Source organism: Canis lupus, chromosome 12 (genome assembly GCF_048164855.1).
Source record: "Canis lupus baileyi chromosome 12, mCanLup2.hap1, whole genome shotgun sequence".
NCBI classification, from domain to species: Eukaryota; Metazoa; Chordata; class Mammalia; order Carnivora; family Canidae; genus Canis; species Canis lupus.
The window spans coordinates 27,906,583-27,931,540 of NC_132849.1; the positions used below are offsets into that span (position 1 = coordinate 27,906,583).

The window sequence follows — 24,958 nt, forward strand, 5'->3', positions numbered from 1 at the left end:
AGCATATCAGTGTGCAGCCTAGAGCATCCTCAGTTCACAGAGAGCCAAATCATATGTTTCTCTCCTTCCTCTCTCGTGGCCACGTCCCTGAGCACATGTAGAGGAAAGGGTAGACAACCCTCTGTGGCAGTTTATACACTTCATAACACTTGCCATATTCTGCCTTAAATTGTAGGCATTTGCAAAAACGCTTTAAGGATGAGTACCATGTCTTGTATAGTTTTGTTCTCCTTTCTCTGTGTACACGCACACACACACACACACACGCACACACAAATACACCTTACATTTTGAAATGATGGAAGTCATTTCAAAAGCTACTTATCCTGATGTATTATCACCTCTGATTTTATCTTTCTGGAACTCCCAAATTCTCAGAGGAATTTGGAAAAGTCCTCAAGTAATACTTCAAAACTGCCTTTTGGGGGAAAATGGGAGTGTCTCTTCAAAAATTTACCTCCTGAGGCAATTCTGGTGAAACACAGAGCAAGAGAACACTATCACAGCTCTTATCACCTCCCTATCCCGAACACTATCACAGCTCTTATCACCTCCCTATCCCAGAAAACTTCATAAAAAGCTGAGGATTCCCCCAGAAGAGCAGATGGACACTGACTCTGACTAAAGCCAGCAAGGTGTTCATTGTGCCTTTGTGGCAGGAACTACACTTCTCCAAGAGAACAGCACCCTTGGTCAGGCCCAGAAATCTCTACGAGTCTTTGGGGCCTACCTGCCACCTCTATTATCAATAAGGCTGCTTACTGAGGAATTCATTCAGAGCTGAACATTGCACTTCTGGTGAGTCTCTGTTTTTGATCTAAGATATTCTTTTCTAAGGAAATAGAGGAAAGTTGCTTAAGATGGAAGCCATGAGAGTGGCAGCATGATCATTCCTGACTTTCCTTCATTTGGTCAGCCAACATTCATGGAACACTGTCATGTGCCAGGCATAGAGATAAGAGCTATAATCCCATTCTTGCAACAGGTATGTTACTAGTAAGGGAGATGAGCAAATAAAACATAATGAGGGAGGTTTGTAAAGGGTATTAGAGGCACACAGCACAGAGGAAGGGCACCTATTCTAGCTTGAGAAGGAGCATATCATGGAGGAGGCAAAGTATGAACTGAGTTTTGAAGGATTAGGCAATGGACAAACAAAGAGGAGAAGAAGGGTCCAGGTAAAAAGAACAGGTTTTGCAAAAGCACAGAGGCTAGAAAGAATATTATTGCATTCAAGGGAGTACAAATAGTTTGGGAGAGCTCAAGTGTGCAGTAGGAGAGGAGAGCAGGGGATTTCATGGTGGACTTTGCTTGCCATGCTCAGGAGCTTGGACTCCTCCATGAAGAAGATAGGGAGTCAATGATAAGATGTGAGCACAGGCTTCATGTCACCAGATTTGCTTTGTAGAAACATCCCTGTAGCTGATGTATAGGGAATGGATGGGTGGGGTTTCCATGTCAGCAAGCAAACCAATTAGGAGATGATTTAAATGACCTAGGTAAGAAGGAAGAATGGCTTGAATTATAATGATGAAGATGGAGAGAAATGGTCAAATCCCAGGCAGTCAGGAAGTGCTCTAAAAAGACCTATTCGAAGAACTGATGGTGGTTAACGAATGAATGGATGGGTGAGTACTTGGGTGGCAGTGACTGGGATACTTTCTGGTGACATGGCTTATCCAGTGAGAGAGGCAGTGGAGTACAGAGAGTGAAGGGCTTCTCCTTTTTAGTTTAAATACTTTTGTATTATTTGAAACTCTCAAAATGAGCAGGTATATTAACAAAAAGCCTAAGAAGGATATTTTTTAAATCACTACCAGTTCTAACATATAACTTTCTGCTTGCACATGTCATTAGTTAACTTTCATAAATCATTTCTGGAACTATCATATCAAACATCCTCCCTTGTGAAAACCTACTTTGAAAAATGGGTCATGTGTGGCAGCTTCATAGATTCATTACTACATATTGGAAGAGTTTCCAACCCTCTATTACCAAGGAGAAAAAGGAATCCCAAGTCAGAGGTTGCTGAATTCTGGAATATCTATCCATTGTATTGAATTATGGGCAGAATTTTTATAATATCTTTATACAGTCAGACTTTCTTATTCCACATTGCTCAGTAATTAGGTGAGACCAACCACCTAGAGTCTGGGTCATAGTCTTGACCATTGCACCCAACAAATCCTGAGTGGCTTTGCTAAGACCTTTCTATTCCCAGAAGATAGAAAACTCAGTTCCAGCCAACAAGGAGGAAGTAATTGAAGAAGTGAAATTAATTTAAGTCCTGGAAGGAAATGGCCAAATCACATTTAATTATGTAATAATCAGCAAGTAGAATACACACACCACAGACAGTTTAGGAGAGAAGTATTTCATCACAGATTTTAGGAGCAAAGTATTTTTAAGCATTACTTTTTTTAAAGCGTACGATTCCAGGGGTAGTAACTCCAAAGAGATTTTTTTGACAGTGCTATAACAAAATCTTAAAGAAAAAGGAAAGGATAAAGGAAATCAAACAAGAGAGCTGCAGGTGAGAACATGGAAAAGAATAAGGAAGAAACTCAGAAAACAGAAGAGAGAGAACTAAACACCCAATCTGGAAAGTCCCAATGCTACCCTGAGAGAAGGAGAAAGAAGAAAATTCACACAACATGTCACAGCCAGGTGGGAAAAGGAGGAAGGACAAGGGAACAGAGTTTACCCTAATCCTAAGAGGACAGTGTGGAAACATTTATGGGCAGAGATGCAGAGATACGTCAATCTGCCAAGCTAATGTCATTTAGAATATAATTTTTTTAAGATATTTATTTTTTTTATTCATGAGAGACACACAGAGAGGCAGAGACATAGGCAGAGGGAGAAGCAGGCTCCATGCAGGGAGCCCAATGTGGGACTCGATCCCAGACTCCAGGATCACACCCTGAGCCAAAGGCAGATGCTCAACCACTGAGCCACCCAGGCATCCCCCTTTAGAATATAATTGAATTATTGAGAAAGAAGTCTGCAGATGAACACTGTGGCCAGCATAAAACAGGAGCAAAAAAATGCTTGTAACAACTAAAAGTGATTTAAAAAAAAAAAAAAAAAAAGGATCTGGTTTAGGTTCAACTAAACCATGTTTGAGTCATGGTTTCAGTATTTACTAGTTGTTTGTTTGGTCTTAAGTTATCTGTCAGTCTTGGTTTTCACATAGGTGAAATGGGTCAATACTATCTACCCTAAAGTTTGTTGCAAAAATTAAATAAGACAATAAAAAAAAAAGTGCCTGGTACTCAATAAAGGACAGGGTTTTTTTTTTTAGTATTGTTTCTAAATTTATATCCAAGAAATATGGTCTAACACAATGATATAACACAGGGGCCTGTATCCTATGACCTGCAGACCAAATCCAGTTAAGCCCACTGATTTATGTATTATCTATCTACACTTTCTCACAATAATGGCAGGCTTGAGTAGTTACAACAGACACACTATGACCCACAAAAGCCTAAAATATTTACTATCTGGTCCCTATACATAATGTTTCCAGACTCCTAGTATAAGTATCATGAGAGCCCTGTGTTTGTGGTTATCTTTTACCCATTATGTGTAAGAAAAGATATAGAGTAGAAATGTCCTGGCATCCACCTCACATACCAAAGGGCTTTTACTGTTGAATCCAAAGGAAGGACAAGTTTTCATTGGCCTTTCAGAGATGGAATAATGACTTAGGCAATAGAGAGAAGTCTCTGCAGACCACATATCTCACTAGGCTCAGCAGCTTGATCATATGTTTGAGTCTTTCTTGTTCTAGACCAGGGAGGAGAATAGAGCAACCTTGGAACCTGCCTGTCTGCTCTGAGTAACTGGATCCAGGAGAGGGGCAGACTCCATGGAGAGGATGCTATAAGAGGAAGAGCAGAGGTCTCAAAACTAAAATTAGACTCTCCAATCTGAAAAAACCCCTCAAACAGAAAGAATAGGAGAGAGGTATCCATGGAGACAACCATGGCTACACAGGACATTGTAAATACTTTAAGATACCAGAAAGACCCATAGAAATGGTGGAAAGACATGACAGACTTAAGAATAGTATTAGGGAGTCAATGCCAGGATGAGATGAGACTTGGAGAAAATGGTGGGGATAGTCATGGCTTAATGCTTTTCTGTGCAAACAGTCAACAAAAATGAAATGGCCTATGACAGAGACTCGATATTACTATAATTACACATGATAATATAAGAACTAACCCACGATTATTTTCTCTTCTTATTCAAAATGATCGAAGACCATTTGGGTGAGGCCAATCTTGTTAAAAGAGGCTAGAAGCTTAAGATCAGACATAAGACAGTACCAAGGCACTTGCTGTTCTGAATAAATGCCAGTCTCTTGTCTTGAAGAAATGATCTGCCAGTGTAGAGGGTAACTTGCAGATGAGAAGGGCTTGAGTGACTCAAAAGCTGAAGAATCCCCCCCAAAACTTTTGACTCCATCCTGGCATTGCCAACTCGTCGCTTCTGCTTGTTCCATTTCCTTGAGTTTGCATTGCAAAACTAAATCACTACATCATCACTCTTCCAGGCCCTCCCCCAGTGCAACTGTTTCTGTAGTGAGACATTTTCTGTTGATTAGGGACTAGAAGGAAGTGCTGTGGCCTGAGTAGTCTCCTTGAAAAGACAGGATTTGATACATGCATTTTGCAACATGCTTGCCTGACACAATAAGAAGTTTCACTTCCTGAGATGGACAGGATGCTGCCAGGTTTGGGGTCCAGGCTGGGATGAGACATGGCCGAACCATAGAAATTACTACGTCACGGGGCATTGCCTCATGGCTCCAAAATTTCCCTTGAGCAAAATGGATAGTAACTTATGCACCCTAGATGCTAAAAGATGGAGAAGTAGACTCAAGATTCCTGACCTCAATCTCAAATCCTTAGAAACAGATTAGATTAACTCAGAAATGATACCTCAGTCTTTTGCATACTGCCTTTCTGTCACTGGCTTTCATCCTCCTTCACTCAACTTCTAACCACATCAACAGACTAAAGGCATCCTTGTGTTCTCTGTCAGGAGAGCCCAGACTGCTGTCAGATCTCCATGTCTTGCTGACTCCAGCATAAAGACTCTGAGCAAGGTGATAGTTTCTTCAATGAAGTTTGGGGACCACTGCTTAATTTACAAAGTGAAGTCTATGGAGGCAAAACAGAAAAATCCCTCACACTCCTTAGACAGGACCTCTAAAGTGTCTGTAGAGCCAGACACCCAATTTTATGAGGGCTCAGAGTTGAGACCTGGCTGTTGATTACCAAACTCACAAGAAATTGATGCATTGGATGGGATGCAGCTTCAGATTCCCTGTGGAACATATAACTTACCAAATATGGCATTCTTGTGTCTACTTTCCTGATATCAAGATACTAGGAGCCAAATTAAGAATCAGAAGGCTGCTTGGTGAGCCAGTGTGCTGGGCAATCCTTGCCCCATGTTAGAGTCTATTTCCCTTCTACCTGGAAAATCAGGGACTCTGTCCCATGGACGACACAGAACAAGCACAATACCTGACACATAGTAAGCACATGATCATTTAAGGGAAAATCTGTCAAATTCCTGCTTACCCACACAGGCAAGAAACTTTTGCTGCCTCAGTTTGCATGCCAGCTACTACACCAGACCCAGGTCTGAGAGTTCACAGCTTCCTAAGGGAACCAGATAAGTCAGCAAGGTTTTAATTCAATGCAATAAGTGCTGTATTATAGATGTGCCAAAAGGGGTGATGAAGGCCCCATTCCTAGGCTCCATACACAGTTCATGATCTGGTCATTCAATTATTCTACAAATGTGAAGGCTACCCTGGAGCAGTTCCCTGGGTGGGCACTCTGCTGGTCTCTGAGTTCAATAAAAGCTGGTGTATTTTAATACACTAACAATGAAATATCTAAAAGAGAAATAAAGAAAAGAATCCCATTTATGTGGGAACAATAAACAATAAATAAATAGGAATAAAATAAATAAAACAATAAAATAAAGAGGAATAATTTAACCAAGAAGGTGAAAGATCTCTACACTGAAAACTATGTGATATTAATGAAAGAATTAAAGAAAATACAAATAAATGGAAAGATGTCCCAAGTTCATGGATTAGAATAATTAATACTGGGATCCCTGGGTGGCACAGCGGTTTAGTCCCTGCCTTTGGCCCAGGGCACGATCCTGGAGACCTGGGATCGAATCCCACGTCGGGCTCCCGGTGCATGGAGTCTGCTTCTCCCTCTGCCTACGTCTCTGCCTCTCTCTCTGTGTGTGTGTGACTATCACAAATAAATAAAAAATTTTTTTAAAAAAAGAATAATTAATACTACTAAAATGTCCATACTATTTAAATCCATCTATTAAAAAATCCATCTATAGATTCAATTATTATTATTTATTATTACAATTATTTTATTATTATTAAATTATTAAAATTCCAGTGGCATATTTTACAGAAATAGAAAAAAACAATCCTGGAGCACCTGGGAGGCTGTCATTGAGTATCCAACCCTTGATTTCGGCTCAGGTCATGATCTCAGGGGCTGTGAGATTGAGCCCCACATCAGGCTCTATGCTGGGTGTGGAGCCTGCTTGAGATTCTCTCTCTCCCTCTCCCTCTGCCCCTCCCCTACCTTCTCATGCTTTCTTTTTCTTTTTCTTTTTTCTTTAGAAAGACAGAGGAAGGAGGGAAGGAAGGAAGGAAGGAAGGAAGGAAGGAAGGAAGGAAGGAAGGAAGGAAGGAAGGATCCTAAAATTTGTGTGGAACCAAAGACCTGAATAGCCAAAGTAATCTTGAGAAAGAAGAACAAAGGTGGAGACATCACGCTTCCTAATTTCAAACTAAACTACAAAGCCATAATGATCAAAACAGTATGGTAATGGCATAAAAACAGACATGTAGACCAAAGGAACAGAACTGAGAGTCCAGAAATAAGTCCATGCATATATGGCCAGCTAATATTTAATAAGGGAGTCAAGAATACTCAATAGAGAAAAGATAGTCTTTCTAATATATGATGTTGGGAAAACTGGATATTCACATGCAAAAGGATGAAATTGGAGACCCTTATCTTGTACCACTTACAAAAATTAGTTCAAACTATATTAAAGACTTAAAAGTAACACCTGAAACTGTAAAGCTTCTGCAAGAAAATATAGGGGAAAAGCTCCTTGACACTAGTCTTGCTGATGGCTTTTTGAATATGACACCAAAAGCACAAGCAAAAAAAAGCAAAAATAAACAATGGGGCTATGTTACACTAAGCAGCTTCTGCACAGAAAAAAAAAAAAATCAACAAAACCAAAAGGTAACTTCAGAGTAGAAGTTATTTGCAAATCATATTATAGGTAAGGGGTTAATATCAAAAATATATAAAGAACTCCTATAACTCAATAGCAAAAATAAATAAATAATCCAATTTTAAAATGGGCAGAGGACCTCAAAAGACATTTTTCCAAAGAAGACATTAAAATGACCAAAGCTACATGAAAAGATGCCTAACATCACTAATCATCAAGGAAATTTAATTGAAAGCATGAGAAATAATTGCCTCACACCTTTAGAATGGCTATCATCAAAAAGATAGGCAATAACAAGTTTTGCTGAGGCTACAGAGAAAGAGGGACCTTATGGGGATCCCTGGGTGGCTCAGCAGTTTAGCACCTGCCTTCAGCCCAGGGCATGATCCTGGAGTCCCGGGATCAAGTCCCACGTCAGGCTCCCTGCATGGAGCCTGCTTCTCCCTCTGCCTGTGTCTCTGCCTCTCTCTCCCTCTCTCTGTGATCTCATGAATAAATAAATCATATCTTTAAAAAAAAAGAAAAGAAAAAGGGACCTTAGAACATTGTTGGTGGGAATGTAAATTGGTGCAGCCTTTATGGAAAATAAACAATATAGAGGTTACTCCAAAAATTAAAGCTAGAACTACCATATGATACAGAATTCCCCCTTCTAAGCACATATCCAAAGGAAATGAAATCACTGTCTCAGGCATCTGCACTCTCACATTCATTGCAGCTTTATTCACAACAGCCAAGACACAGAAATAACCTCAATGTCAATCAACAGCTGAATGGGTTAAAAATATGATATATAAAGGAATATTTCAGTCACAAAAAAAAAAAAAAAGAAGAAGAAGGAAATCCTGCCACTTGTGCATATGGATGGACCTTGGGGGCATTACACTAAGTGAAATAAGTCAGACAGAAAAGACAATTGCTTTATTATTTCTCCTATATGTGGAATCTTAAAACAAGCAAACAAAAAGAAAAAAGGCAAACTCATAGTAACAGAGAAAAGAATGGGAATAGTTTGGTCAAACTTCAAGTTATAAGATGAATAAGTTCTAGGAATCTATTATACAACATGGTGACTGTTGTTAACTATACCATATCATATACTTGAAAGTGGCTAAGGGGTAGATCTTAAATGCTCTTGCCATAAAAAGATAAATATGTACAATTACGTGAGCTGATGGGTATGCTGATTAACCTATTGTGGTCATCTTTTTACAATGTGTATGTATAGCAAACCATTGTGTTGTACACCTTAAACAATCTTTTTAAATTATATCTTAATAGACCTGGAAAAAAACAGTCTAATAACTCTTGGAAATATTAAGAGATATAGTCACAGCTGGATATTCTTTTAAAAAATATTCTATTTTTCAAAGTTAGGAGAAAAATGATTTTAGGCAGAAAACATCTTGTCTGCAATTTAAAAAGTGACTGTGATCCTGAAACCTTGACTTATTCACAATCTTTTCAAATACATTCTCAATCCAGGCTTATTCACTGTTCATCAAGTATTGATACAGATTGCATGTGTAACTGGCTAGGGTCCCAGCACCTGGTCTGAAAGAGTTGAATGAGCTTATCTGCAAGGTTCCCCCCATCCCATTAGAAGCCTGAACCCCTGCACAACTATATTTTTTCTGTCCCATCCTAGGAGGTCAACTATCTTTTCAGGGGCTCCTGTAATTGACCTCAAGCTCCCAAAGTAGAGAACAGCACCCTTAGTTCAGACTGGAATGGTTACCATCACTTCTTTATACCCCTTAATCCATCTCCAGGTTCTCTGAAAGGCTCCTAAATGTAAGTGCAATGCATGAGTGAGGGAGCCTGTTTGTATAGGTGTCTGTGTGTCTTCCACTTTGTCCCAGAGACCCTAAATTAAAATATTATTCAAACCTAGGAAAATCCTGTCTTTTAATATTAACATCATTTGTGTAACAGTTGTCAAAAAAAAACAATATAGATTTGCATAATGACACATTTGAGAAAATGTGTCATCATTTGCTACCACTTGCCCTTCATGCGCTAGACAATTATTTCAGTTTAATCTACCCTAGAAGTTTCCACTGGTCCTCTTCTTTTTTTTTTTTTAACTTGGTTGTGAAATTGTTAACCGACCAGGAAATTTCTCAGCTATCTACTTCTGCTTTTAAAGAGTATAAAAGTTAGGTAGAAATTGGCAAACAGCATAGCTCGTCGAGGTACAGTGGTCTACTCCAGGATTCTGTTCTCTCCAGCCAGTCTTCACTATTCAGGTACAACTTGAACTAACTCTTCTTTATGACTGGGTTCCAGTCAAGTCTCTCTGTCTCTGTCTGTCTCTTTCTCCCTCTCTCCTTTCCTCTCTGCCTGAGATTATGGCTATGATTTGTGAAAATTTCTGGGAACGAGTATTGCTTATGTAGCAGCTTGACAACTGAGAAATCAGTGTCAAAGCCTCTGCTCCAGATCTAACAAATATACTCTTGGTTTGGGTTTGGTTTAGCAAATGTTTCCTCTGCACCCAAAGGAAGGTTCTTTCATGCATTCACTCATTCATTTAAAGATTGTTTCTTTACATGCCTGCCATGTACCAGGTGCTAAGGGAAACTCACATATGAAGGCAGCCCTGGGGGAGACTGGCCTGGCAGGAATCATTTATTTTCTCCTCTTTACGCAGGTTTCTAAAGCAGCCATGGCAGCAGTACCCGAACTCACCAGTGAAATGATGGCTTACTCCAGGTCAGTGAGGTGATTGAGATTAGCCATATGAGTAGAGCTCCTCTTTCAAGAGTGGGGTGTTATCTGTGCTTGGAGACCAGATCTGTTCTCCAAACTTCCTCTTCCAGTGGCAAGCAGGGCTCTAGGTTAACATGGTTTAAAGACTGATTTCCCACTGCAAGTCTAGCCTTTCTTTGGACCCATAGGCTATCTACATGTTGTTGCTGCAAGGGTCCCTGCAAATGGCAAATAGGAAAAAGAGATTACAAGTGAACAATACAGGCAACCTTTTGGCAAAGTTTGGCTTGAGAGAGAAGAAAAGCTCAGATGTTAAGTGGATGAAGGATAGGTCTCAGGATCCAACAGGTAGTATCTAGGATATCTGCCCTGCCTCCTACGCCATTCCATGCATATCACCATAAAACTTGCCAGCAGCTTTTAGCAACTTTAAGGGACATACTATTTGTAGTTTCCTATTAACAGTGAAGACGGTTTGGGGGGAAGGAAAAAGAACTTGTCTGAGAGACATACTTGAACAATCTCTCTGGTTTTATTACAGTAACAATGAGAATGACCTATTCTTTGAAGCTGATGGCCCTGGAAATGTGAAGGTGAGACCATGGGCTTAGCTCACAACACCTGGAGGTACTCTGATATGGGAGAGGCTCCAGGAAAAGGGTTCTGGGCTACCTTGTTTCCAGGGTATTTTGTAATGAAAGGACTTTCATCTCTTGCAGTAAGACAGATGCAGATGGCACTGCATGCTGACTTGGTCACTACACCACTCCCACAATCACTTACTATGGCTTGGTGATGATGGTCATGCTTGCACAGGGTGGAGGGATGGCAGTGATGATAAAGCTTGCTGGTTTTTTGTTAGGAAAGCAGCCAAGGCTCCAATGCAAATTTGATTCTCCTTTTAGGAGAAGATTCAGCCTACATAAATCACTTAAGTCCTTGGGAATTAATGTATATCTGCTCCCCTTTAAAAGTAGAATAGTTTTTTGCTCCCAGATTTCTGGGCAGGAACTTCTCTCATACTCAGCTTTCCTCTGTGTTGTTAGAGGCCTCTTTAACTATCTGTTGAGTATCCAAACCATTATCATGGTACCAGGGCAACCTCACTTAAGCCTTCACATAGTTACGCCAGTTCTATGAATAATGGGAAGTTTCTCTGAATAATGGGAAAGTGGAAACATATTTCACAAATAGTAACCACTTTTAAAGTATTTGTAGAATGCTTATAAGACAGTGTTTAGGAAAAAAGAAAGAACTTGTATAGAATAATTAAAAACTTGTTGAATGAGCATAGATGAATATAAAATGTTATGATCATCATTGCCATGAAAAATTAAATACAAAGTGTTAAAGCATTAGGGATACAAAAAGACATAGAGGTTAAGAAGGTGTAAATTTATGGTTAGGTGGAACAGTGTATAAAAAAGATAAATGAGGTAGACATGTGTCTTATTCTAAAAGAACACCATATAGGCCATCAGAAAACCTATAGTTCTGGTTTTGAATCTGCCTCTAACTTGCCACATGCCCTCTGATAAATCACTTAACCTCTCTAGGCTTCAGAGAGAAGAGAGTTTAACATTAGAAGCTCAGTTATTTCCAAGGCCCCTTCAGCCTCTCTGATGTAAAAAACAGGAGTTCTCTGGCCTGACCACCTTAACAAACTCTTCCTTGGTCTCTCCACAGTGCTGCTGCCAAGACCTGAACCACAGTTCTCTGGTAGATGAGGGCATCCAGTTGCAAGTCTCCCACCAGCTCTGTAACAAGAGTCTGAGGCATTTCGTGTCAGTCATTGTAGCTTTGGAGAAGCTGAAGAAGCCCTGCCCACAGGTCCTCCAGGAGGATGACCTGAAGAGCATCTTTTGCTACATCTTTGAAGAAGGTATTTACTGTGTATGCTTGGATGTTCTCCAATAATTTCTGCTGCCTTCTATCATCTGGCCTGCTCTTCTGATTTTCTTCCTCAACATGTGTGCTCCACATTTCAGAACCTATCATCTGCAAAACAGATGCGGATAATTTTATGAGTGATGCAGCCATGCAATCGGTGGACTGCAAGTTACAGGACATAAGCCACAAATACCTGGTGCTGTCTAACTCATATGAGCTTCGGGCTCTCCACCTCAATGGGGAAAATGTGAACAAACAAGGTAACGGGGGACATCTTGACTCCTTTCTTGGCTCCCTGGCTGCTTGCTAATTCTCCACATTTTTAACAAAGTAGAACAATAAGGCGAATTATGGACATAACTAAAAAAACATAAAATAATGAATATATAAACTTTTCATTTGGGTCCCAGCAATGACACCAGATTGACCAGAACACCCTTAGTGTGTTCATTTCTCAGCAAGAGATGGGATTCTGAGAAATTAGAATGCTCAAGCACATCCTGGACCATTGTCTAGCCAAGTCTTTGAATGATAGTGCAATGTCAATCCTTCCATTAGAAAGGGGTCATTTGATGGACATGACCTAACTGCCTGTGGGTCCCTTTTTCCTGCTGTTGAGGTTAAAACTAGAATGGTGAAGAGATAATGTGTCCATCCTCATTCCAACCCTGTCCCCTTAACCCTAACATCCTTTCCGCCCAATACCAGATGGTTCCTTGTAGGGAAATTTTACTGACAAGTAGGAGCTTATTTCTCTATTTTAACTAGCAAATGTCTCAAGTCTAGAGAGCCCATTAGTTGTGGAAATCTGCCTGGCACCTTGCCACTGTGGCTGAAACCTGCATGCAGGAGTGCAGCCAAGGGAGTAGATGAAGGGAGCAGCCTGTTCTCTTCCAAGGCTGCTGACCTTGGAGAAAGGCATCTCAGTCAGGCCAGGACAAAACTGTTTCTTTAGAACTGGGTTGTGAGCATGACCTCAAGGCCCCCAGATGAGATGGCTGTGACTAAGGAAGATAAAATGAGTCTCTTTGGAGCCCTTTTACCCAGCTAAGCCTCCCCTCTCCCAAGTTCTTCCCACTTGTTGTTCCATGTTCCTGAAACAGATTTATCCCTGATATCTTTCAGGAACCCTGATCTACCTCTTTTCTTGCCTTTCACATTGATCAAATTGTTTTGCTCATGTGGTTGGGCACACCACTGACCAGTCATGAAATGGCTTCCTTCCTTCAGTTTTTAAAACTTAGACTCCCTAATTCTTCATTGCCATATGATGAGGCTTTAAGAAACCCCCAGACATTCTTTGGAGAAAAGAATCAACCAACTAACCCTGCTATTGCCTATGAGAAGCCAAGTTATCCTATCTGTTAGGCCATGGGGACCTCAGTGTGGGCTCTCACAGAAGATGTTAATTGTATGAGTCCTGGGTTTGGGGTCTAGTAGCTGGGCTAACCCTGCACTGTTATGTGTTCCTGACCACAAGGCCCCCTTCTTTTCCCTAGTGGTGTTCCACATGAGCTTTGTGCACGGGGATGAAAGTAATAACAAGATACCTGTGGTCTTGGGCATCAAACAAAAGAATCTGTACCTGTCCTGTGTGATGAAGGATGGAAAGCCCACCCTACAGCTAGAGGTGAGTGAGTACGAGTGGCTAAAGGCTTCCCAGGCTCCTCTCAAACAACCTTAGCCCTCACTTACTTCCAAGACTACCACTTTTCCCCCCAGGAAATCTGGGAGATCTACTTGATAATTCTGCATAAATGTCAACAAATTTAATATAATTGTTAAATGTATGCAACTTCCACCTCCACCAAAGAAAATTAAGTCATTTTTCTGATATTATGTCCTGGCATTGTTACCACCTAACAGATTATACAATGTTAGGGTTAGAAGGATTATAACATTGTTGGAGTTACTCCATTTGATAAATGACACCTTGGGAAATTAATCAATTCAAGGGAGCTATCACTTGTCATCTCCTCCACTCCCAAAATCACCTTCCCCTCTCCTGACAACCAGCTGTCCCAGCAAAAGTTTCATGTCTAGTCATTGTGAAGTCATTCTAGCCAGGGCCATATGGAAAAATACAGCAAAAGTCGCTGGAAAGCTAGCTACTCTTAGAAATTTTAATCTAATTCTCACTTTTTAATAAAATTCCCACCTATATTTTGCTCCCTATCATTTGATACTAAGTTTCAGAAAAGAGTAAGAGCTCTTTCAATCACTACACAGAAAATTGGGGCCACAAAGATAAATCGGGAGTCTGGATCCTGGTCCTATGATTCCTCAGTTTCCTCTCTAGCTGAACCAGAAAATAACCTCACCAGAGTGTCTTTGTCCCTTCCCTGATAAAAATTGTTATTTCTGTTTTGTTGCAGAAGGTAGACCCCAAAGTCTACCCAAAGAGGAAGATGGAAAAGCGATTTGTCTTCAACAAGATAGAAATCAAGAACACAGTGGAATTTGAGTCTTCTCAGTACCCTAACTGGTACATCAGCACCTCTCAAGTCGAAGGAATGCCTGTCTTCCTAGGAAATACCAGAGGTGGCCAGGATATAACTGACTTCACCATGGAATTCTCTTCCTAGAGACCTGTACCCAGAGAGTCCACAAGTGCTGGGTAACCCTTAGGGCTGATGGAAAGGGAGTAGAAGGGTTTTAAATGTGGCCTCAGGCTGAATTTCACTATTATCTAATAAGTGCACAGCTGCCTTCCCTAAATCACTGCTAAGATTTCTTGTCCACCAGCCAAGCGGAATAGCCCCCTTCCCAGGGCCAATCCCTCTGCTGAGTCAGGTCTCTTTATCTCTTCTACTCATCTGAAGCTAGCCTGGCAGAAGTCATTATACATCAGGTTCCAAGAAACCCTCCTTTGTGCCCAGCTTCTGATGAACAACCATTGAACTATTTATTTATTTATTTATTTATTGGTGGGTTAATCTATTTAGTTTAAGTCAAGAGGGGCAAGAAGCATCAGTGTCCATGAAAAAGCCCACTTGTCATAGCTCTGAAGTGAATTTAATTTCCACTGGTGTGCCATCTTTATATCAAGTCCTTTTGCCAAGGCTGAAAAAATGTATAAGCTCAGATTGTTTAAATAGGAATATTTATGAATGATTATGTATGATCACACTGCTTCCATGATTCTGAAATAAATTTCACTGAAAAACAATTTTTTTCTGTGTGGTAATTCATCGCCTTTTCTTGAATCTCACACAGAAGAGTCAAGATAAATGGGGCCATAAGAGGTCTTCTTGAGACACAAGAAGTCCACTCCTCATCACTGAGCATGGCAAAATACCTAGGAACATCACTAACCAGCAAAGACAAGCCTCCTTATCCCTCCCCTTCACTTCTGTTTCTCAACAAAAGGATATTTGGTATACAAGTTTCATTTGAAAAATCAGATCAGCTGAAGTAAAGAAGGAAATGTTGGTGGTAATCACCACCAACAATTTCTTTACTCATTTATTCAACAAACATTTATTAAGTAAATATTATGTACTAGGAGCTAGAAGGTACAGAAACAAGACAGGTAAGGCATTCCTAGTTAGATAGGAAAGGCAGATAAATACAAGCAAAAATAAGGCAATGTGGCAAATAGAGGTAAGACAAAGTATGAAAGGAATAGCCGGGAGGAATGACAACATCTATTGTGAAGGACAGAGGGTCAAGGAGAACAACATATGAGTCAGGCCTAAAAGAATGAGCAGGAGTTCCTCATATAGATAAGAAGGGAAACGTTATTCTTAGTAGTGGAACAGTATGATCAAAAGCATGGAGTAAAGAATGGACAATAAATGACACAAGGAGTTAACTTTCAGAATTGCAGAAGTCACCAGAAGCAAAGTAAAAACACAGAAACAACCCAAGGAAAAAATATTTGTAACTGTATCTCAGATAAAGGGATAATTTGTCTAGGTTCCCTCAAAACATTAGGAAAAACATGAACATAAATCCAACAAAACAACAGGCATAAATCCAACACTATATTAACAGGCAATCCACAGAAAAGGAAATACTATTAGGTCTTGGTCAGAGTAAAACATGCTCAATACTACTTATGATAAGAAAATTGAATTAACAGTACTTTGAAAAAAGCAGTATTCTCCTATCACATTACCAAAAATCGAAAGTTTAATGACACACTCTGTTGGGAAGACTAGGGAAATTCTTAAACATTACAGGTGGGAGCAGAAATTGGTACAATTCCTATAGAGGAAAATTTGATAATAACTACGAAAAAATGTTTAAGGATTTTATTTATTTATTTGATAGAGAGAGAGAGAGAGAGGAAGAGTAGGGGGCGTAGGGGGAGGCAAGCAGAGGGAGGGGGAGAAGCAGACTCCCCACTGAGCAAGGAGCCTGAGGTGAGGCTCAATCCCAGGATCCTGGGATCATGACCTGAGTCTGAGGCAAATGCCTAACCAACTGAGCCACCCAGGTCCCCCAATAACTATGAAAATTACAAATGAACATTCCCTTTGGCCCAGCAATTTCACTTCTGGGGATTTATCCTACGGGTGGCTATATACCTATGTGGAATGACACGTGATCAAAATTATTCACTGCACATGACTTGTAAAAGTAAAAGATTGGAAAAAAACACAAATGTCTATCAATGGGGGCTTGGCTAAATGACTTATGGGACATCTATACAATGGAATGCCAGGCAGCTATAAAATAGATCAGAGGAGCACTGGATGGCTCAGTCAGTTAAGTGTCTAATTCGATTTCAGCTCAGGTCAAGATCTCAGGGTTGTGAGATGGAGTCCCTCATCGGGCATGGTGCCTGCTTCAGATATTCTGTGTGTTTGTGTGTGTGTGTGTGTGTGTGTGTGTGTGTGTGTGTCTCCTCCCCCCCTCCCCCACCTCTCTCCCTCTCTCTCTCAAAAAAAAAAAATCAGAAAGCACTCCACACCAATATGGAAGCCTGTCTAAGATATGCTGGTAACCAAAAAAAAAAAAAAAAAGGCAAGAGGCAGACAGTGTTTATAGTGCACGTTTATGTAACAAAGAGCGGGAGTGGGGAATAAGGCAATACTTTCCAATGTGTTTGCATTTGATTTCAAAAATTCTGAAAGATACATAAGAAATTTAAAAAGTAACTGTGAGGGGCCAGGGAGAATAAGATACAGGGAACAAAGGTGGGAGCAAGATATTTCTCTAGATACTTTTTATATAGTTTGATTTTTTTAATCATGTGAATATATTACCTACTTAGAAATAAAATGGTAAAAATTTCTAAAAGGTATTTGTCTAAGAAAAAATACATACACACATACACACACACATATATGTATGTGTGTGTATGTGTATATATATGTGTGTGTGTGTGTGTGTGTGTGTATAAATTGCTGGGCCAAAAGGGATGTTCATTTGTAATTTTCATAGTTCTTATCAAGTCATACATATATATGATTTAATTGAAATGTCCCAGTTGTCAGCAGCTCACTCCCAGTACCTTTTCCTCCTCCTCCTCTCCTTCCCCCTTCACAGCTTTCCAAGCTAGGGCTCAGGAGCTGGATGGAGGCCCTACAACTTGGCAAAGCCCCCTCTCAGCTCTGTCTGCTTCATAACTACAGTGCAAAGGATGAGAAGTTACTCAAATGGCATTCATTCCCCAGTACATGATGATATTGCTAGTGCAGGAAAGAAAACAGAGGTATTCCTGGGAGTCCCAGCAATGATACCGTCCCCTTTCCTTGGTTGACTGATAAAATCCCACCCATCTCTCACAGGTCCAAAAGGGAGAATATGAGAAAGAGTGCCAAACTGTGAAGTCATCTAATCTTGTGAGGAAGCCAGATTGCGAATCATCCATGTGAGTATAAACTGGTACAGCCATTTTAGAGAAAAAATTGGCAGTGTCTAATTTATTTTTAACATGACTTATGACTCAGTAATTCCACTATTTGGTGTCTTCCCTAAAGAAACAATTTCAAGGATGTCTATTTTAGAATTGTTTATAAAAAGTTAAACAAAGTAAAATGGAAACAACCTAAATGTCTACGGGTAAGAAAAAGGTTAAATAAACCATGGCAAGTTAAAAATAAAAATAAGTAGTACTGAAATGGAAAAAGATTCAGACAAGTCATTGAGAGAAAAGGTCAAATTGCAAAACCTTAAGTACAGGATGATACTATTCACATAAAAGAAAAAAGTACTGCACATCCATGTGCTTCTAACAATATGTAAGACCGAGAGCTTTGGAAGGGTATTGGCTAAACCAAAAATAGTGGTTAAGTGGGATAGGGTGGGGAGGAGAGGGGGTCATCAAGAGGAACTTGTTTTATTTCTGTTAGAATTTTTTACAAGAAGAATGTATTCAAAAAAATAAAAATAAAGAAGAATGTATTCATGAATTACTTATATAATGTTCTTTAAAAAAATCCTTCTGCATTAAAATGTTCAAAAGGCCTGAGTTTCAATTCCTGGAACTGAGCCAAAAACTAAAATTGACCCTCTAAAGGCTATCCTATTCCTGGTTTGGAGCCAAGTTCTTTCCCTGGTAACAGCTCTTCCTTTCTCTGCACTGCGTGTTCTTATCCTGGAAAAGAGAAATAGCCTTTTCTAAATGGAAAAGATCAGATGATTTGAGTGCAAATCAGAGAGAATCAGAACCCACCCCCAACACTACCAACCACATGAAATATAACTGGAAGTTTTTACAATGGGCAGAAAAGTCTATTTGTCTGCACCTCCAGTAGGTAATACACCACACCACCACAGCTCCTACCAGTCTTCAAGGATATCCCACGTACCTAGAGAGTAGCAGGCAAGTGCTTATAAATTTGAGTCCATAAGTTTAGGATGTGGCTTATCCTATATGCTTGGGCTGGAGTAAGCCAATATCTGGTGGGGCAAAGGTAAATGATGCAATGGTATGTGGGAGCACATTTAGTCTGAAAGGTAGGTTGGAGGTGGGTGGCCGCTACAATGTCCTGGTCAGTGATGGAAGCATAAGTCAGCATGTCTTCTGTACAGATCTCCTCCCTGCCCCATTCCTCATCCCCCTATACAGCCTTGCTGAATTGTCCACAAACTCTGATTCAACTGGAAGCCAGAGTGAGAATGACCACCCAGAGTGATGTGATGACCACCCAGGGGTGTGGGACCATAGTCAGAGCCTCCTCCTAGTTCTAACACATCTTACCCATGCCCTGGCTCCTAAATTGGCACTTTGGACACAAGCCAAGTGATTAGATTTTCCCCTGGGAAGTCCAGAATCAAAGTCTTTCTTATTAAGATGATTGTTTGCTTACACAAATAATCATGAAAATTCAAATCCTTTTTGGAAAGCAAGTAATGAAAAAATGAAATGAAGCACATGGACCAGGAAAGGTAGGTCTGGGAGGAGCAGGGAGGGTGCCAGGGGCCTGGGCAGCTCTCTCAAATAAGGGGCCTCCCTGTCTCTGAGAACATCTCACCTTCTGGCAAATAGGGCAACTAGAGATAAAGGGGTCCAGGTAAAGCCTGTGCTTGGGCAAGTAGGGCCCTCTGGGGACCAAGGTGTAAGTTATTGCTGGTTTTCAGCCACTCCCTTCCTTGACCTGAGCTTCCACATAGTCTGTGTGAAAGTGCTTCTCTTTCTCAGCGTCTCCCTGCACCCAAACCCATCAGCCCTCAGAGCCAAAAAAGGTATGACATCCTTCATCTGCCAAGGATCAAAAGTGTGAGCCAAGGGAGTCCTAGACACCATCTGAGCATCCTGACACAGCAAGTCAACCTGAAGCACCTAGGCAGAAGGGTCTACATGGTTTGCATGTGAAGGCTGGGTTTGGATGAATCCTTGGAGCAGAGGGATATGTGGAATCCAGATACATACAGGAGCATCTACACACACTGTGATTTGGTTTTAAAATATAACATATCAGGAACACCTAGAAGAGATGTCAAGTATGGGAGCTGAGCCTCAGTGCCCTCCTAGTCATAGCGATAAGACCTTTGTCCCAAGTACATAATGTCCTCTTGATGTACCATCCATCATGGACCTCACTTCTAGAGCAGCAAGTCTAATTCCCTCCCCAAAAGGCCCTTCCAGGGCCCTAATCCTTATAGATGTTGGTCTTCCAATATTTTAGCTTATAAAAGCCAAGCCTACCCCTTGCCAACATACCTGTTTTAGGAAAATCTGAAACTTTTTATAATTTTAAATAGTTAATTGCTAATGTTATCATTTCTGGAATATTGTGAATTTGACATTTAAAAAAATTGTTACATCAGTTGTAAACATACCCAACAAAATCCCAATACCACAGTGATTATTACTGTCATCCATCTAAAAATTACATTAACAAATTCCTCTTCAACAGGTAAAAATTAGCAATATTCCTTTTTTTTCTTGAATTGATATTTCATTCATTTCTGCCATGAAATTTTATCATAATGTAATAATACATATTATGCTTAAAAGCATTTTACTGATCATTCTATGGTACTTCTTTCCAACAATAAAAATGTGTTCAATCAAAACTTAATTTTTAAAAAATATATTTAAAAAAAAAATAAAATAAAAAATAAAAAATATATTTTTTATATAATCATAGGATATTAAATTTTTAAAAAATTCTTCTAGATTAAGTCATCATTACAATTATCGTTAGTACACAATTACTCAAAATAACATAAATATATAAACACAATATATCATTAATGTTGATTATTAGCAATATGTCTTGATGAGAACCAACTTTTTTGGGGGGGCAAGGTGGAGGGGGAGAGAGAGAGAGAGAGAAACTTAAGCAGCCTCCACACCCAGTGCTATGCCTGATGCAGGGCTCAATCTCACAACCCTGAGATTATGACCTGAACTGAAATCAAGAAATATCAGAAAGGGAGACAGAACATGAGAGACTCCTAACTCTGGGAAACGAACAAGGGGTGGTAGAAAGGGAGGTGGGCAGGGGGGTGGGGGTGACTGGGTGACAGGCACTGAGGGGGGCACTTGATGGGATGAGCACTGGGTGTTATTCTATATGTTGGCAAATTGAACACCAATAAAAAATAAATTTAAAAAAAAAGAGTCAGATGCTTAATCGACATGCATCTTAATAAGACGAAGCTTTTAAAAAAATTATTTCATATATTTATATATTACTCATATATTTATATATTACTCCTAATTAGAATGATCCTATTCAACACTGATCCTATTATTATTTTGTTTTGTTTTTTAATGTAAGTAATGGGAAAATATGTACATATAAGTAACAAATAGGAATGAAAGGAATTTATTATAGCAATATCACACAATTCTTTGAAAACCTTATTTGCCAAAATCACATAATCATCTATCATCAAAAATTATGTTTCATGACTTATTAATCAACAACTTATTTAAGTTCTCCTTCAGTTTTGTTGGAAGTTAAGAAATGGAAACCACCTGAGCTACAAAAGTCCTTAGAGTCCTTCACTGGACACTGAAATATTCCCTTTGTTTGGTGCCCCAGGGGCAGTGTAACTTCCTAAGTTTAGGAATGTGTGGGAAGACTGGTGTTCTCATCTTTCTTGAAGAGTAGAAGGGCAAACATACAATGGATGTAAAGGTCAGTCTGGCCTCCTTTCTGCTACTCACGTGGCTGTCTGCCCTGGTGCTGTTTATTGGACTGGATAAACGCCAAGAGTGACCACAGCTGCTGTCAGGATGTCAGGTGACTACAGTGACAGCACCTAATTGAGCTCTGCTGCATTGTGAGGGAGAGAAGATTGGAGTGGGAAGCCTGGGCCCACTCTTACCTCTAACCTTTTTGCTTTCTCTGTCATAATGCAGTGTAGGGGTAAGGTCATATAATCAGCTCTATCACATGTGGTTCAGTTCATCACCAGTGATAGGAAAATAACTAAACACAGCAATAGGATAGAGAGTAACTGGGTAGGTCCAATGAAAGGTGCTATTTTAGGTGAGGTGGTCAGGGAAGGCCCTTCTGAGAAAGTGGCTTAAGTAGAGACCTGAATATAGATAAGGTTACCAATCTTGCAAAGATCTGGGGAGAAGAGTGTGCCAAGAGGAGGGAACTTCTAGATATAAGGGCCCCAAGATCAAAAGCAGACTTAACATGAATAAGGCACAGCAAGAAGGCCAACGTGGCTGAAGCAAAGTGAGCACAGGAGAGAGGGGCTTCAGAGGACAGAGAGGCAAGTAAGGACCAGATCTCTATAATGGAGCTTTGACTCAGTGTGTCATACAAAACCATTGGAATTTCTTAAACACAGAAGGGATGATCTTCTGTATATTTTATCACTCTTGCTGTTGTGTGAAGAATGGACCCTGGGGACAGGAAGAGAGGATGACAAAAATGGAAGTAGACAGCCCAGTTAGGAGGCCATGGCAATGGACTACATAGGAAATAACAGTATCGAGATCCCTGGGTGGCTCAGCAGTTTAGCACCTGCCTTTGGCCCAGGGCATGATCCTGGAGTCATAGGATGGAGTCCCGTATCGGGCTCCCTGCATGGAGCCTGCTTCTATCTTTGCCTGTGTCTCTGCCTCTCTCTCCGTGTCTCTCATAAATAAATAAATAAAATCTTAAAAAAAAAAGGAAATAACAGTATGTTCAACAAGGGTAACAGGTGATGGGGCATGTATTCTGGGCATAGAGACAACAGAACTGGCTGATGGAGTAGATGTAGGAGATGAAGAAGAGAGAGAAATCAAGGGGACTCACAGGTTTGAGAACTGAGTAAGTAAGGTAAATGGGGTTATTTAAAGAAATAGGAGGGCTTCGATGTGGATGGAACTGGAGGGTATTATGCTGAGAGAAATAAGTCAATCGGAAAAGGACAAACATTATATGGTCTCATTCATTTGGGGAATATAAAAATTAGTGAAAGGAAATAAAGGGAAAGGAGAGCAAATGAGTGAAGATATCAGTGAGCATGACAAAACATGAGAGACACCTAACTCTGGGAAACAAGGGGTAGTGGAAAGGGAGGTAGGCGGGGAGTTGGGGTGACTGGTGAGCACTGAGGAGGGCACTTGGTGGGATGAGCACTGGGTGTTATGTTAAATGTTGGCAAGTTGAACTCCAATAAAAAAATTTTTTTTTTTAAATAGGAGGGCAGCCCGAGTGGCTCAGTGGTTTAGCGCCGCCTTTGGCCCAGGGCGTGATCCTGGAGACCCAGGGATCGAGTCCCGCGTCGGGCTCCCTGCATGGAGCCTGCTTCTCTCTCTGCCTGTGTCTCTGCCTCTCTCTCTCTCTCTCTCTCTCTCTCTCTCTCTCCCTGTCTCTCATGAATAAATAAATAAAAATCTTTTTTAAAAATCTTTTAAAAAAAAAAGAAATTGGGAAGCCTCAGGAAGCGGTGGGTATCCTTTTTGTGAGGGGGTAAATCAAAGGTTCTGTTTTAGCCAAGTTATATTTGAGATATTTATTAGCCATGAGAATATAAAATCCAAATATCCCTTGAGATTCAGATTCAAGGGCAACTGGCATGTAGAAGGCATATGATGCCATCATGAGTCACCTGACACTACCTAACAAAAGTGAACTGCTAGAAAAGAGAGAATGGTACAACAGCATAGAGGGGTTCAAACCATGAAATAGAGCCATGGAAGGAGACTGAGGAGTAACCAATGAGGTGAGATAAAAACCAGGAGAGGAGAGAGGACAACAGGAGAAAGTGGGTAAAGTAGAAGGAGATCCACCAAATCCAACAATACTGAGAGGTCATGTATATGAGGGCTGGCCATTGGACTTGAGAAAGACGTTGTGGATGGCCACAGCAAAAGTGAAGACCAAGCTTGAGGACAAAACCCTTCTCAGAACTGATTCAGGAGAGAATGAAAGGCAAGCAAGTGGAATCAATGAGTAGACAAGGCTCCTCTGAATAGTTTTTTTCAAATATTTTTTTTTTATTTATTCATGAGAGACACAGAGAGAGAGAGAGGTAGAGACACAGGCAGAGGGAGAAGCAGGGTCCCTGCAAGGAGCCCGATGTGGGACTCGATCCCGGATCCCGGGATCACACCCTGAGCCAATGGCAGATGCTCACCCAGGCGTCCCTCCCTGCAAGAATCCTGATACGGGACTTGATCCCAGGACCCTGAGATCACGACCTGAGCCAAAGGCAGACGTTCAACCACTGAGTCACTCAGGTGCCCCATTCTTTGAATAGTTTTGCTATAAAAAAGCAGGGGGGGGGACAGAGAAACACAGTGATAGCTGGAGGGGGCTGTGGGATCAAAAGAGGATTTTCACATCTAAGATGGAGTTGTTGGTAGGTTCATATAATCAATTAATAGAAAGGAGGGGGAAATAATGCAGGAGAGGAAAAGGAGAATTATAAGAGCCAAAGCCTGGAGTAGCCAGTAGGGAAGGTGATGAAGGGAGGTGATGTACATGAATACAGATGCAAGGTGGTCAGTAATGCCTGGGGTAGAAATACAAGGCAACTCTTTCCGAATTGTAACTGTCTTCTGAATAAGATAACACAGAGTATGCTCAGCCACGCTAGCTACTCAGGGCTTTGTGGGTGTTATTCCTGCACAGACTGGGTTCTCCTCTCCTGGCTCCCTAAGCAGGACCATTTTCACTGCCCAGCTCATTCTCTCAGACCAAACAAGTTGAGCTGACCTAGCCACTGGCACATTGTCTTGGAGTCATCCTCTGCCAAACTCCAACTGTTGTGCTTTACTATCAACCCCTTTAAGGTCCTACTCGATTCCAGAAGAGTCTGAGAGGCATCTCCCTCCTACTCATTATCACTTGGAAGCTGTGAACAGCGGCTATCACAGACAATAAATCATAAGAATTTATGCCATCATAGGCAATGAATGCATAAGAAAGCGTTCATTAATTATTATGAGTACAGAATTGTAGTCATTAGCAAACACTGAGGGAAAAAATCAGATATTAAGGGAATTATAAATTAGCTGATAAAGGGGATCCCTGGGTGGCTCAGCGGTTTCGCGCCTGCCTTTGGCCCAGGGCGCGATCCTGGAGTCCCGGGATCAAGTCCCGCGTCGGGCTCCCGGTATGGAGCCTGCTTCTCCCTCTCCTCTGCCTGTGTCTCTGCCTCTCTCTCTCTCTCTCTCTCTCTATGT

The 24,958-nt window shown here is 40.7% G+C and overlaps 1 protein-coding gene and 1 long non-coding RNA gene across 3 annotated transcripts in view; one reads left to right on the top strand and one right to left on the bottom strand.

Annotated features, from left to right (window-relative positions):
* Positions 1 to 613: 613 nt before the first annotated feature.
* On the top strand, positions 614 to 15,085 carry IL1B (interleukin 1 beta). 2 transcript variants are annotated; one of them, XM_072770193.1, is made up of 7 exons: positions 614 to 798; positions 9,968 to 10,029; positions 10,568 to 10,619; positions 11,713 to 11,908; positions 12,015 to 12,176; positions 13,416 to 13,546; positions 14,292 to 15,085. In XM_072770193.1, exons 2-7 carry the CDS (start codon positions 9,983 to 9,985, stop codon positions 14,499 to 14,501), a joined length of 798 nt encoding a protein of 265 aa, XP_072626294.1. In that variant the 5' UTR covers positions 614 to 798; positions 9,968 to 9,982; the 3' UTR covers positions 14,502 to 15,085. The 2 variants fall into 2 exon arrangements, with proteins under 2 accessions (XP_072626294.1, XP_072626293.1); XM_072770192.1 differs by lacking the exon at positions 614 to 798 and adding an exon at positions 9,479 to 9,563.
* LOC140601381 (uncharacterized) overlaps positions 7,793 to 24,958 on the bottom strand; it is a 61,502-nt gene continuing 44,336 nt past the window's right edge. Inside the window, exon 4 of the long non-coding RNA XR_012004387.1 lies at positions 7,793 to 12,024. This is a non-coding gene — a long non-coding RNA (uncharacterized lncRNA). The remainder of the gene's footprint in view (positions 12,025 to 24,958) is intronic.

Excerpts from the sequence above, each read along its gene's own strand:
- IL1B (XM_072770193.1), top strand. The coding sequence starts at position 9,983 with ATGGCAGCAGTACCCGAACTCACCAGTGAAATGATGGCTTACTCCAG. Across the intron at positions 10,030-10,567 it reads GAAATGATGGCTTACTCCAG|TAACAATGAGAATGACCTAT; the intron begins GTCAGTGAGGTG and ends GTTTTATTACAG. Across the intron at positions 11,909-12,014 it reads TTGCTACATCTTTGAAGAAG|AACCTATCATCTGCAAAACA; the intron begins GTATTTACTGTG and ends TCCACATTTCAG.